The sequence below is a fragment of the Babjeviella inositovora genome, assembly GCF_001661335.1.
Source record: "Babjeviella inositovora NRRL Y-12698 unplaced genomic scaffold BABINscaffold_2, whole genome shotgun sequence".
Taxonomy (NCBI): domain Eukaryota; kingdom Fungi; phylum Ascomycota; class Pichiomycetes; order Serinales; genus Babjeviella; species Babjeviella inositovora.
In genome coordinates, this window is record NW_017566839.1 from 231,109 (window position 1) to 245,510 (window position 14,402).

Sequence of the window (14,402 nt, forward strand, 5' to 3'; positions counted from 1 at the left end):
GAGCGCTTTAAGCGCGAGAACATTCAATATTTGGATGTGAGCTTTGACGAAGGTGGTAATGTGTTGTTGAACAACTTAAGCCTCGAGGCCGCTGCTGTGGCTAGTCCGCACAACACAAACCGGCTCAATGAGTTGTTTTCTTCGTCGTTGGTCTCCTCTGCATCGGCTCTAGCCTTGAGCCGGTCCAATAACGCCTCGCCTAGACTTGCGACTCCATTATCGTTTCCAGGCCTCACCCTCGACTCAATCACGTCAGGCTCCATTTCCCCCTCCACGGGCTCGCCAGCAGCCAACAAGTTTGACTTTGAGAACATTCAACACAACCTTGCGGCTTCACACAAGAAGAATCTAATGGTTGTGGAGAAGAACTTGAAGGACTTTGAGGGTAATGTGAGCAAAGTAGGTGAGGGGTTCAGAAATTTCAGCAACAAGTTTTTTGGCAAGGATGTTAATGATTAAAGGTAAGGAAGGAAGCATATTGTGACAATCATTATGGTAAAGGTGTTTGTGGGTACCCAAAATTGTAATAGTTTGGTTAGATTTTCAGCCAATAAGATAGGGTAATGTGAGTTTGTAAGCAGGGATGGGTCACCACGATTCTTTGTGATGACTCTAGCTATATTTCATAATACTTTGGGACTGGTAATGTACCAATCCATGCCCCAATCATTCCATGCAGTGTCAACCTTTCATATTTTGTGTGGGAGGATAAATAGGTGACCTGCCTTCTTCAAATGGACAATAAATGTGACCAGGATTTGTAAGAGCCAAACCTAGCAAATGTTCCAGAGACATAATCGGGCCGAACTACAGCAGAAAGAACATCGCAAAAGACAGAGAACCGAGTCACAATCTAGGCATTTCATGCTCCTATCTTTGGGGGGAAAAAACTCTGTTTCCATACCCATATCCTGAAACTATTATCTGTAAACTCTAGCATAATTGAATACCGTACCCGGATTAGAACCTAATTCATAGTCCATAAACCGACAACGGCTTCGCCTGCGGCTCAGCCATCCCAAGTTTCAGTCATGTGACCTGCAGGTAAAAAATTCGTGCGGCTGCTTTTCATTTAATTTTTCAGTGTTATCAGTGAAAAATTATACCAGTATTTCTAATCTTCAGCTACGCCCCCAAATCACAATGCCAGCCAGCAAGTTCAGAAAGAACAACCGTGCAGGTTTCAAACGTCCGTCGGATGATTCTCATGAAAACGGTGCGAAGAAGCCGAAGGGCACTCCAAAAACAAAGTTTGGCAGAAAGGAGATGAGAACCGTAACGAGAACCACCAGAAGAGGCCAGCACCAGGCAGAAGAGGCCCCACAACAGCAAACTCAAGGACACGAGTCTTCAGAAAGCGAGTATGATTCCGATCAGGATGGCGAAAATAGCAGCGAGGCCACTATGGCATACAACGCGTTGTTGACGTTGCTCAAGAGCGATCATAAGGAAGAGAGGCCAAAGAAGAGCAGGAAGGTGGAAGTGGAAGCCAACGACAGTGATGATGCTTCTGATGTGCAAGAAAACGCACAGCTTGTTTCTGACGACGAAACTGAGGCGGGCGTAATTTCCAAGGAGGAAATGGTTGCGGACGATGCGAATGAGCAGAACCAGGACGACCCATTTGAATCGCACTTCAGCTTGGTATCCGAAAAGGAAATTGCTCAGAAGCAAAAGTTTTTGGAGGATGGAACGTTCAAAGTTTCGGACAAGGCCGTGTACCGTGATCTTGGTTACAGCAAGACGATTTCCACGCTTCCGCTTGAGGAAAATACTAACAAATCCACTGCCTCCGTTGGATCTCTCAGTTCGTATTCCATCAAACAGAGAATCTTGCTGCCGTTTAATGACAAATGCACGTTGGACGCTAAGGACAGAATGATCGTGGACCCGATTTTCCAATACCAGGACTTGTTGTACCCAACGGTGCAGCACGACAGCGACCACTACCAGAAGCTCTATTGTTTGCACATCTTGAATCATGTTTTCAAGACCAGAGACCGAATCTTAAAGAACAACAGCAAACTTGCTCACTACACGGAGCTTATGGCTAGCGGAAAGACGAGCATAGATCCGCCGGAGTTCCGTGACCAGGGTTACACCAGGCCGAAGGCATTAATCCTTGTGCCCACTCGCAACAAGGCGTACGAGATCGTGGAGATGCTCATCCAGCTCAGTGGTGCAGAGCAGAAGGAGAACCGCAAGAAGTTTCAAGGACAGTTCTTTGACGATAGTGAGGTGCCAGCGTCAAAGCCAGAGGACTTCAGAGCAACGTTCAAGGGGAACAATGACGACAGATTCATCATGGGGTTGAAGTTCACCAGAAAATCTTTAAAGTTATTTGCCAACTTTTACCAATCTGACATCATCATCGCATCACCGTTGCGCATCAACGACTTGATTGTGGAAGACCACAAGCCGTATGATTTTCTCTCTTCGATTGAGATTCTTACTGTTGATTCTACCAATGACTTGGAGATGCAGAACTGGACCTTTGTTGAGAACATTTTCCAGTACTTGAACAAGATTCCAAAAACAAAGCATGACATTGTGGACTTCTCCCGTGTCAAGATGTGGTACATCGAGGACCAGGCGCGCTACTTCCGCCAAACGTTGGTGTTTTCCAAGTACCTCACACCCCAGATCAGCAACCTCGTGACAACCAAATCGGTTAATATCGAGGGTAAGTGCAAATTGAGACCGTTTGTGGCCGCCCCAGCCTCTGCGATTAACAAAAACTTGATCAAGTTGAAGCAGATCTACACTAGGTTTGAAGCGTTTTCGCCAGTTGAGGGCCCCGATGCCCGCTTCACCTACTTCTCTCAGGTGGTATTGTCTGCCATGATCAAAACCACGTCATACGAAGATGGCTTGTTGATCTACGTGCCTGATCACGCGGATGCCCACCGTGTAAAGAACTTCTTACGAGACCACTCGACCTTGAACTTCGAGTACATTGACGAGTACACCTCCCAGTCACAGTTGACCAGAGCCAGACAGGACTTTGCCAACGGAAAGTGTAAGGCCTTGGTATACACCGAGAGATTGCACTACTATCGCCGCTTGGAGCTCAAGGGTGTCAAGAATATTCTCTTCTACGCTCCGCCAAGCGACCCGGCCTTCTATAGTGAGATTATTGGCTGCATCGGCAAGACCGCCTTCCGCGAGGAGTGCGAGTTGGACTTGTGTTTCGCCAGAGTCCTCTACTCTAAATGGGACGCCTTGAGCGTGGAGCGCTTGGTCGGCTCTGAGCGCGTCGGCAAGCTCTGTGGGACGAAGGACGAAGTCTTTGAATTCCGTTAGATGTATACTAATAAAGATTGAAAACAAAGGCAATAGTAGTCTTGAGGCTTATATTTTAAGTACGAGAGTTTTAGCAAAAGGACATAAAATAGCTTGAAGCCAAGAAAACAGCTTCCAGATATAAAAACAGATATTTAGGCCAAATCCCTGCCCGCACGCCCGCCCTTTCTACTTAGTGAAAAAGTTACACCATTTATGCTAAACCTTATAAGAGTGTTATAGAAATAAGCTCAACGGAATTTTAGATCCCTGACTGTGCGACTGTTTGAATAAACTCGAATTATATATAATTCTTATCTAATGAGAAAATGAGAATAATACCAAAACTGATCTATGGTTAGTCAGAAAGCTTTCGTCGGTATTGAAGGTAAATCTTTGTGTCCTCTAGTTTCCTCTATAAAGTGCATAAAAGCAGTTAGTAATAGCTCATATACTAGATATTTATGTTATATTGTCCTAAAAATATACGACCGTCAACTTATTCCTGCTACACCGAACAGGTGGATACGTAAAGGGGGAATGAAACGCGCTAAATCTTGCCAGTTTTTGCTCGTTTTCGCGCTCTCGCTTTCGCGTACTCGTTCAGATATTAGGGTCGTGGGACACCAAAACTCGAATTTTTCCTACCACTTTGCCTGCTATTGTGCTGCTTCGAAAATAAACTACCGACAGGGGGGGCATAAGCAGACTCGATACCACATACATACAGTGTTTCCGACATTGATTTTTATACCGTTCCAACCCAGCAACTTGCTCTCCAACCCGCAAACGTTGAACATTACCCTCTGTTCACTCAAAAGTGACTTGAAAAGCTGTTCCAGTCTCTAGGCGTACATATCACCCGTCCTCGCTCAAAGGTCTCCGCCAACAACCACCTTCACAGAGCTGGTCACGCAGCAACCCATACCTTTCCTAAGAATTCACCATCCGCGAAATAATACAAACTGTTCTGACTGATTTGACGCCCCAAATTCGGTCCAAATTACCCACGAATCAAATACCTTTTTGATCCCTCACGTATCAACCCAGACGTATTTGATTCTCTCACAAACCGATTTATATCTATTTGAATCGCCTCATCTACGAATATCCACCTTCCGCTCGGCCAGCTCGTTTCGTTCACGCCTCGCCTTACCCCGCTCAGATGTTCAGTCGTGTCAAAACCCTCCGCACGGTCCTTGCGACCGCGTACATGCTTCTTGTCATCCTTACCATCCCCCTCGCGTTTGAAATCGGCGGATTGGATTGCGGATTCACCTACACCATCATTATCAATGCGCTCTACTTTGTGCTCACCACCCTCACCACCATCACTCGCAACCGCTACACACTCCTCTCGCTCCTCTACTACTGCCAGCACCTCATTCTCCCGTCGATCCTTTCGCTCGTCCTCAGCCTCTACACTGAAGGAAGCCCGTTTGCGCTCCAAGCTGAGTCGTCATGGTCACGTGTGGTGCTCGAACCGTGGAAGTACTTTGTGACAAACTCCACGCCGCTCTTCACCATCTCTGAGGGTCTCTGCTCGTTGCTCCTCATCCAAACGATAGGTCAGGCTACTAACTGGCTCTCCAAGCACAAATCCGACTCTTACCTGATCCTTGCGCTCCTCATCTCGAGTGTCACCATTACCGCGTCCGTCTACTTCCTCTACGAGATCTACGTCTCACCGGTGCTCAATCTCTCCCAGGAGATCACCGTGCTCCAGGCGTCCATGCTCGGCTCCATCCTCACTTATACTGGCGTCGTGGGCCTCTACGGGATCCTCCTGAAGAACGGCTCCACCATCGAAAGCTCGCTCCTTTTCGCCTACATCGTGCGGTGCATCTACGAAATCTTTCCTGAAATGTCACAGGACGTGTCGTCGATGATCGCCGCCATGGTCAATACCGCATCCCAGAATATCCAGGGTAATGGCTACCTCCACCAACTATTCCAGACGCTCTATGCCCCGTACACCGCATCTTCCAGCACACTTCTCCACCAAGCGCAGCAGATGTGTGTCAACCTCACGAGTACCTTCCCGGGCCTGTTCGCCACGGTTCTCCAGTTCTCGCGCATCGCGGTCTCCACGTTGAGCCCGTTGATCATCCTCAACCTTGCCTACCGCATCGGTGTTTTCTACGCAGCCACCCGCATCATCCCCATCTTGTCTTATTCCACTCCATCCTCCCCGTCGCTCAGCGCCGCCTCTTCCAGCACTCTGCTCAACCGCCATACCCTCTCTAAGAAACAATTATCCACCAACATGAACTTGCTCTATGCTTACGCCCCGTGCATCGTCATCGCCGTATACACCCATTTGATGGTGCAATACTATTCGGGTGCCGTGGCCACGCACAACCAGTTGCAGATCTGGCCGCCAACCGTGCTGCAGAGATTCCAGTACACCTCAGAGTTCTTTCGCAATGATTCTGTCATCGTGGTCAACTCCTTGCAGTTCTGGCAGTGGATGAATATTGTGATTACGTTGGTGACATACTCGTTAGAGTTGGTGGGGAACGGGAAGAAGGGTGGGAATAGAAACCAGATCCTCGATCATCATATTACTGCAACTGTTTCGTCATTTGAGAAAGAAATAAAGGATGATTGGAAGGACTAAGTGGCTAGAAGCGGAGTTCGCTGGAACCACCTGGTGGCTAAACATAGACTTCCAGACTTGACTAAGGTGAAACAGATAATACCAAGAGTTTCTTCCGCAAGCTTTCCAATCCTGTCTAGGTTTAATTTGGTTTCGTCCCTTGGTTGTTCACCTTGCAACCTCCACTCGTGGAGATTCTGAGTCTGGTTTGGGCCGAATTTGTGCTGTCAGCATGCTCATACATTTCACACTTGTTTTGATGAATTTTGTTGAGCAGTCCGACTTTTGCCATTTTCATGATTTGACGACGAGAAAAAGGCTTGTTACGGCATGCCCTACATCTCCCTCTTGGCTGCAACACTACGGTACTACTTGCCAACTGTTGCTTGTTAAGACGACGATTGTCACGCCATGACGCCATGCTCTACCCGGTCCGTAAAAGGCAGTGATATATCCTCAAACTTGTTTCAGGTTTTTGGTAGTACTCTATCTGCAGTTTGATTCTGCGCCAAAGGTGCCATCGAACCTGTGTTAAAGGTGAGGATTACCACATCATTCATCATTCATGTCCCTTGTCTCATTCTCTTCTAGTATGAGCAGACTTATGACAAGCCTTTTGCCATATAGTGACCTTGTCTCTTTCCCTATGGTATAGATGTTGTGTGTAAAGTTATCATCTACTATTATCTGCATGGATATACCACTCATAGCATCGCAGTTTGCCAAACTCTGTACCTTAGTGAACCTTACGGTGACCGTATTAGCAGTCGTACAACCTCTATGTTGGAGGTTTAGTACACACCAACCTTCTGTAAAGGGTCTTTCTTTCTAATGGTTTACGAATGTAAAGTTTTGCCTCTTTTTGTAGTTGTATATTCACCTCCCTTGCAACTTCAACACGATATTCCATTTAATTTACCGGTTGTGTGTCATATAAATACGGACTACGTACCAACCCCCTTTTTTAGTGGTTGTCACTGTGATATTGCGACATTAAGCTCCAGAATCGAGCCACATCTGGCGCATCCTCCTCACGTGACTCTCATCGGACTCACGGGGCCGAACACGGGCCGATGTCACGGCTAAGGGAATTTTTCAAGATTCATGTCGTTATATATAACAGCTTTGATTCCGGTAGGCTAGATTAAGCTTAAATCGTTTGACCCCAAAAGTCTACAGCGATGCCAGACGAACCAGAACCCGTTTCTTTATGGCGCTATCCCCGCAATTTCCTCAAATTCTGTCAGGCGCAGTGGTTCTTCATCGGCCTAGCGGTATTAATCGCCCTTGCACATTCTTACCCCAATTTTGCGCGCCTGGGTGGGCTTCTCAAGTCCCAGTATACCATCTCATATGGAGCCGTGGCGATAATCTTTCTCATCTCGGGAATGTCTTCTTCCACGCGTGACTTGATGAAGAACATTGGCCACTGGCGCGCGCACCTCACGGTTGCCACGATGTCGTTTATCATCACATCGGCGATTATATACGGCATATGCACGGGCATAGCGCGCGCACAAAACAAGGGCATTGACGAGTGGATGTTGGTAGGGCTCATTGTGACGGCTACGTGTCCCACCACGGTAGCACTGAACGTGGTGATGACGCAGCAGGCACACGGAAATGTCGTGCTCACGCTCTGTGAGGTGTTCATTGGCAATCTTTTGGGCGCCTTTATCTCTCCGGCCTTAGTCCAGATGTACACTCTCGGAATGTGGGCGTTTGCAAACCCCGCGGCCGACAGCTCCGTGGGTGATTTGTACCGCCAGGTGATGAAGCAGTTGGGACTTTCAGTGTTTGTGCCGATATTTGTTGGCCAGGTTGTCCAAAATGTATTCCCCCGGCAGACTAAATGGTGTGTATCCACGCTTAAGTTAAACAAAGTGGGCTCGTTTATGTTGTTGTTGATCATGTATGCATCGTTTTCCACGGCTTTCTACCAGAATGCTTTCACCTCCGTCCCCACCGCCTCCATTATCTTTATTGTGTTCTTCAATATCGGTATTTACGTGTTTTTCACCATTCTCTGCTACTTTTACAGCCGGCCCTTATTTCTTTTGTGGCTCTTTCCCACCGCTCCGACGTCTGACTCGTCCAAAACCTACTCCGTGTGCTATAAGATCTTCCGCCCGTTCTACTATAACAGAAAGGATACCGTCTCAGTGATGCTCTGCGGTGCCGCCAAAACCGCGGCCTTGGGGGTTTCCTTGGTCACGTCGCAGTATGGCTCGCACAACGAGCACTTGGGACAGCTCCTTGTGCCTCTCGTGTTGTACCAATCGGAGCAGGTAATGACTGCACAGGTTTTGACCCATTTCATGAAGAAGTGGGTGCATGCTGAAGAAGCCAAGACCAGTGATGAGGAAACTGCTGTAGAAGCAAAGGCTAGTGATGGGGAAACTGTGGACGCGTCAGACAGCGTGTCTAATGGGGTGCGGCCTGGGACAAATCTCACACCGGAATCATAACTATGCTATACAAGTATTGATACGATCCCCTGACGGCCCCATAAAGTTACAAAGGGTGAATTGTATGTTGTTTAGGCGGAATAGATGTGCTAGGGTAGAAAAGGAAGATAATGACATGGGGGAACCACTTATCAAAAGTGACACAGAAGGCGATGCTCCTTTTTATACCAGCTGCTTATACTTTGTTCTGGACCTTCACTAAAACCATGCCTGAGGTCTGATGATTTTGCTGTCTATACAGGCCTACCAATTCTGATATTTGAAGAGAGGTGGTTTAGTGACGATTTCAGATACTTCGCGTTGACCTGTTCTGCAATATATATACATATTCTTAAGCTTAAGAACGATAATTTTACGTGCGTGCTCAGTACCTGTTTAAATTAAGAACGCCGTAGATTCCCTTCTTAGACTAATGTAAGCTAAAACAATTATTCTTGTTCATATCTGGTTCCAGATTAATATCCAAGCTCCAAAACATTTGAGAAAATAAGTCTAAATTCTCTTATGCTCATACTGTGTCTCCCACTCCTACCCCTATGCTTACTCGGTTACGTCTCAGTCCCAAGAGTAAGCACCTACCACCAAATATCCACCCCTTGGTCAAAGTCCACACAGAGACAATATAGATATCTGATCATTAGGTATATAGCTTGTAAATTTTGAGAGTGTCAACACCCACGTTTCACTAGCATACATCGCTCGCAGTCTTTCGGTTATAGACCTTCATTTGTAATGTTTCCCGCTTTTCCCAGTTAGATTCCCAGGATATCAACGCCCGCCAAAACATCCTCTCCATCCGCTACATTGACTTCGGTGACACCCACCGAAAACCCTCCAGCAAGCTCAGCGCCAGGGAAACCATATCGCTGGCCACTGCCAGAGTGTTGTTGGTACGCGCTAGCAAACAAGTCCTGATTCCAGACAAAGCCCTGACTCTCATCCAACGAAACTGAGTATCTCATTTCAATGCGACCCGAGAGTGGGTTGTAGTACCGCTGGTCGTAAACCCTGTGCGTCTCGTCGTGGATCATGCTGTCGGAGAGGAACGAGTTGCGGCGACACCACGGAGAAGAGGGAAGCGCAAACGAGGACCGGCGCAAGGGATCAGCAGCTTGCTCGGAGGAGTTATCATCCACGGCAACCGCGGTCTTAGAGTGACTCCGCAAACGGCGCTGGCTCCCTTCCGAGTTCTTGGAAAGTGTGTACCCCTGGAAGCTTTCATTAGGATCTGGCATTGTAATGTGGTGATATATAACTATTGGGTAGCTATTAGGATATTTTTAAAGGGAAAAAATACTATATTTTGAGAATGTTAACTGTTTAGCAGCGTTGGCAAGTTAAATTTCTTTTGACTCCAGATGCCAGTAGGCCTAGCCGAGCGGTAAATATGTAAGATACTGCAACATGACGCAGAAAGATTGCTCCTGTGGCTGAAGACTAAAGGAGATATCGAGGCTGGTGCATGGCGGTGAAGACATACCCACGCGTGAAACGCGCTGACGCGTGGAATTTCTTTTCTAAGAGGTTTTTTTTCGCCATACAAAGTACCACTTCAAAACACCGCTTCAAAGCCCTTCCACAAAACGCCACGCCGTCATGTCAAACAGACGGTTCTTTGTGCTGGAAGAAGAATCCCTGGAACTGGAGCCAGAGGTCATTGAAAATGCCTTCGAAAGCCAATTCCAGGGCCATCTTTCAGGAGACGCCGCCGCAGATACCATCAGTGAGTGGCAAAAACGGTTGGCCGCCTTTCTCCCCGTGACACGGTCCCAAGTCGAAGTCTTGCATACAAAGTACAGCTCCCTTCTGAGCGAAGATGCCTTTGCAACGGTTGTCAATGAGCTCCTTGATAGAACCGTTCAACCCCCCACAAAGGCAAGTAGCCATGCCAAAGCCACTGAAACGAGATCCCTAGAAAACACTGTAAATGATACATGCTTCAGAATAACTCCCCAAAGTAGTTACTCCGCACCCCCCAGCGTGAAAGAGATTATTGTTTTGGACGATCTGGAGGACGAAGCGCCGACCACTCACGTTAAAAGACCCTTGGCAGGAGGGGTCGATAAATACCCGAAAAAACAGAGAGAATCAGGCTGGAAACGTTTTATTGGCTCATTTCAGGTGCGTGCATGGGCTGTGCGGCCCACTGTGAGACCGTTAAAGTTTCGCCAGACAATGCGGATGAAACGACTCATCCCCAAATCGCTGAAGAAGACGGGGGACCGGTTTGGATCCACAGCCGTCATCAGGCTCGAGGACATAGAAACCCACCGGGAGATTGGGCGCTTGCCTGAGGATGTTACCAAGATGCTCAGCCCGTTGCTCGACTTGGCGGTTCTCGAGTTGGACTGCCGGGTAATATTGTGCGAGAGCCGGCTCAGCACTGGGGATTCTTTCGGAGTACAGATCGACTGCTACTTCTCCCACCATGCCTTTGAGGAGATCGGAGCTGCAGGTACCCTTAACCCGTTTAAAAAAAGGGATGAGAGTAAGTTTGCGCTCGAACCGGAGTCCGAAGTAGCCTTGAAGCTTAGACAGAAGAGTATGGTGAAGTTGTTTGCGAAGTTGAACGTGCGGGCGCTCGGAAACAGCCAACCGTCGGTTGTGGACGATACCCTGGGGGATGAAGCTGAGAGTGAAAAAGCGGATGAGCTTAACGTGAACCAGTTGAAGGAATTGTACCGCTCTTCCCAACAAGCGGAGATGTTGGAGAACTTACCTGAAACGGTTCCTCCGAACACGTTCCAGCTCGAGCTCAGACCGTACCAAAAGCAGGGCCTCACGTGGTTACTCTACCGGGAGAAGGAGACCAAGGGGCTCAAGGCTGTGGAGGAGTTGGAAGCGGAACCATGGAACCAAACCCAGCAGGTGAGTCAGCACTTGACCCAGGACGAAATCGAAGAGATTGTGGAAGAAGAGGGCATGATCAACCCGTTGTGGAAAGAATACAACTGGCCCGAGGATACCTCTTTTGCAAATGAAGCTGCAACCGTGGCCATTGACCGTGCCTCCTCCTCCTCCTCCTCCTTCTACGCCAACATGTACTCAGGAGAGTTGTCCCTCGAGAAGCCAGTGATTAGACAGGTCACGAAAGGTGGGATTTTGGCAGACGAAATGGGGTTGGGTAAGACCATTTCCACGCTTGCCTTGATCCACTCAGCATACTTTGACAAGCTCTATGACGCGCGGAGGGCTGCGAGGGAGCACTATGCCTACAAGACCACTCTCATTGTGGTGCCGATGTCGCTTCTCTCCCAGTGGCAGAGAGAGTTTGAGACGAGTAATACGCATCTGAAACATAAGTGCTATGTTTACTACGGGTCTGACGGAAACTTGGGTGACCTCACATCGTATTTGTGTGATGATGGGGCTCCGATAGTTGTGCTTACTACTTATGGGACGATTATGAATGAATGGGCTAAGAATTCCCGAAGGGGTCCCGAAGGAGGTAAACTCTCTGGCATCAAATCGGGAGCTAAAGCAGCCAATTCCTTTGCCAAATCCTCAAACACCTCAGGAAACGGCCTTTTTTCGGTAAAATTTTTCCGGATTGTGTTAGATGAAGGGCACACGATCAGAAACCGTACCACCAAAACCACAAAAGCGGTCTACGACTTGACAGCCTCACGGAAATGGTTGATCACCGGGACGCCCATCATCAACCGCTTGGACGACTTGTTTTCGCTCGTCAAGTTTCTCGAACTCGAGCCGTGGTGCAACGTATCGTACTGGAAGTCTTTCATCACGGTTCCGTTCGAAAACAAAAACGTATCACAAGCGTTGGACATTGTGAAGGCAATCCTTGACCCAATCATCATCCGTCGAACCAAGGTCATGAAGCAAAAGAATGGCCGGGCGTTGGTGGAGCTCCCAGAGAAGGAGGTCACGATTGAGTACGTGAAGTTTGAGGAAGAGGAGCGGACCATGTATGACTGGTTCTTGAAAAAGGCTGAAAACTCCTTTCAAGAAGGCTTAAAGAGCGGAGAGTTGCTAAAACGCTACACCACCATTTTAGTTCACATCCTCCGGCTTCGCCAACTCTGCTGTCACCCGCTGTTGGTGGGAACCGCGGGGGATGAACTCGAAGAGATTTCGGTAAACCCGATTGAGCTCTCAGAATTCCAGCCGCCAACCCACGGAGCATTATCTGAACAGGAAGTAGAAGCCACCGTAGCCGGTTTTTCTACCTTGGATCTCTCCAACACCGAGTGCTCCATCTGTACCAACTCACCCGTTTCCCTCCACGAAACTTGTGTCACACCATGTGGCCACACGTACTGTCTCGAGTGTCTCTTGTGTCACATTGACTTCCAGGTACAGCGAGGAAATGACGCTCAGTGTCCGATGTGTCGTGCTGCCATCTCCAAAAAAGCCTTGTTCCGCGTCCGAAGGAACCGTCTGATGAATGAGTTTTACCTTTACGATTCCAAGATCATTTCCTCAAAGATTAAAGCATTGCTATCGCATCTCCGCGCGTTGAAGGACCGGCAACTGGGCGAGCAGGTGATTGTGTTTTCCCAGTTTTCCACATATTTGGACCTCATTGAAACTGCGTTAGCATACGAATCGGACGATTATCTTGTCTACAAGTTTGACGGCCGCTTATCGATGCAGGAAAGACAATCTATCCTTGAAAAGTTCCAAAGTAAACAAAGCACGGGAAGAATTACCGTGTTGTTGTTGTCACTCAAGGCTGGTGGGGTAGGATTGAACTTGACGAACGCCTCCCGAGGGTTCATGATGGACCCCTGGTGGTCCCGAAGCATAGAGGACCAGGCCATCGACCGTCTTCACCGCATTGGGCAGTTGCGCAACGTGAAGGTGGTACGGTTTATAATGGAGGGAAGCATCGAAGTGAAGATGCTCAAAATCCAGGAGCGCAAGAAGCAGTTAGGCGAGATCGTCAGCGCCCAGGAGGAGGAGAGGAGACAGAGAAGAATCGAGGAGATCCAGTTGTTATTTGAAGAGGAGTAAGCGGATTCCTGAGGCAGCCCAGATAAATGCAAGGCGGAGAAGTATTACCCCATAGGCCAGATATTCCCGCTGTTTATAACAATTATCGTTTATGAATATCATGTTTAAAGACCATAGTATTATGAGGACCAAGAGAGTCGGTAGACCCTGTTTTAGGATCACTAGATTTGGTATCTATGGCCCGAGTTACCAGGTAAAAGCCACCGTAGAAAGGCACTATTGTGCTTTGCAAAATTATCACTATGAGTGCTTCAGATTGAGCTACAACCGATATTCACTATCGAGGTCTGCAATATACCGGTGTTTAGTTTGAAGTAGACGTTGCTCCTTCCCCAATTATTGTAAGCTTCGTTGTTTCAAATCCGTACTTATTGCGCAGAGAATTTTGTATTGGCATCCTACGGTATCGTATGCTACTAGATTTAAATGGGTATGCAAAGGCAGTCCTAGGGCATGAATCTAAGGGTGTTAAAAATGAGCATACTAGTCTGCCCCACGGAGTCTTCGAAGTAATAATATCTATTATCGGATCATCGTTCGGCTGGATACCCAACTCCCAGTTTTGTAAGATAGGATCAATCCTTCCTAGACAGAAAGTAATGTATGGTATGTAGAACGAGCGTATAGGACTCACGAAAAGGTGTCTCTTCGTAGAACTACAAAAATTCTGCATAGCACCAAGAAGGAAAAGCTATTTTGTAAGTCCTTGGAGGGTATCAGAGTCGATCTTACCTTTCTATAAGTTCATCAACACTCCAGGCTAGAATCTCCTGGCATCCCCTTCGGAATGTCTCAGTTCGTATAGCCTCTCCAGAAAAATGTGAAACACATAATCTTTCAGAGATATAACCTATGAGACCATGTTCCAAAAGGTTCCTAGAACTTTTGCGGGTAAAAGAGCAGACGGTGTTTCCAAAAGGTAGTGGGCGTTCCTCGAAAGACCTTCGTTAAGGCCATCGTATAAAGAATGTTAGTTTCATAGGCTACCTCCAGTTATAGACATTCCTTCATCTTGGTCTGTTTTTAGAACCTGATAGTTCCATAAAAGATGATTCAAAGATCTTTAAAGGTTTTTTCAG

At 47.6% G+C, this 14,402-nt stretch overlaps 5 protein-coding genes across 5 annotated transcripts; 4 read left to right on the forward strand and 1 right to left on the reverse strand.

Annotated features, from left to right (window-relative positions):
* Positions 1 to 1,131: 1,131 nt before the first annotated feature.
* On the forward strand, positions 1,132 to 3,326 carry BABINDRAFT_159791 (rRNA-binding ribosome biosynthesis protein). The gene has a single exon (XM_019127883.1). It carries the CDS (start codon positions 1,144 to 1,146, stop codon positions 3,301 to 3,303), a length of 2,160 nt encoding a protein of 719 aa, XP_018986838.1. The 5' UTR covers positions 1,132 to 1,143; the 3' UTR covers positions 3,304 to 3,326.
* A 1,121-nt stretch (positions 3,327 to 4,447) lies between these two features.
* On the forward strand, positions 4,448 to 5,902 carry BABINDRAFT_6199 (uncharacterized protein; the record flags this gene model as incomplete). Its single annotated transcript, XM_019132379.1, has 1 exon — positions 4,448 to 5,902. One exon carries the CDS (start codon positions 4,448 to 4,450, stop codon positions 5,900 to 5,902), a length of 1,455 nt encoding a protein of 484 aa, XP_018986839.1.
* Positions 5,903 to 7,062: 1,160 nt separating this feature from the next.
* On the forward strand, positions 7,063 to 8,349 carry RCH1 (Rch1p; the record flags this gene model as incomplete). Its single annotated transcript, XM_019130726.1, has 1 exon — positions 7,063 to 8,349. The coding sequence occupies one exon, from the start codon at positions 7,063 to 7,065 to the stop codon at positions 8,347 to 8,349; it is 1,287 nt and encodes a 428-aa protein (XP_018986840.1).
* Positions 8,350 to 9,101: 752 nt separating this feature from the next.
* Positions 9,102 to 9,584, reverse strand: BABINDRAFT_6201 (uncharacterized protein; the record flags this gene model as incomplete). Its single annotated transcript, XM_019132380.1, has 1 exon — positions 9,102 to 9,584. The coding sequence occupies one exon, from the start codon at positions 9,582 to 9,584 to the stop codon at positions 9,102 to 9,104; it is 483 nt and encodes a 160-aa protein (XP_018986841.1).
* A 323-nt stretch (positions 9,585 to 9,907) lies between these two features.
* On the forward strand, positions 9,908 to 13,447 carry BABINDRAFT_159795 (DNA helicase). The gene has a single exon (XM_019127884.1). It carries the CDS (start codon positions 9,946 to 9,948, stop codon positions 13,321 to 13,323), a length of 3,378 nt encoding a protein of 1,125 aa, XP_018986842.1. The 5' UTR covers positions 9,908 to 9,945; the 3' UTR covers positions 13,324 to 13,447.
* The last annotated feature ends 955 nt before the right edge of the window (positions 13,448 to 14,402 follow it).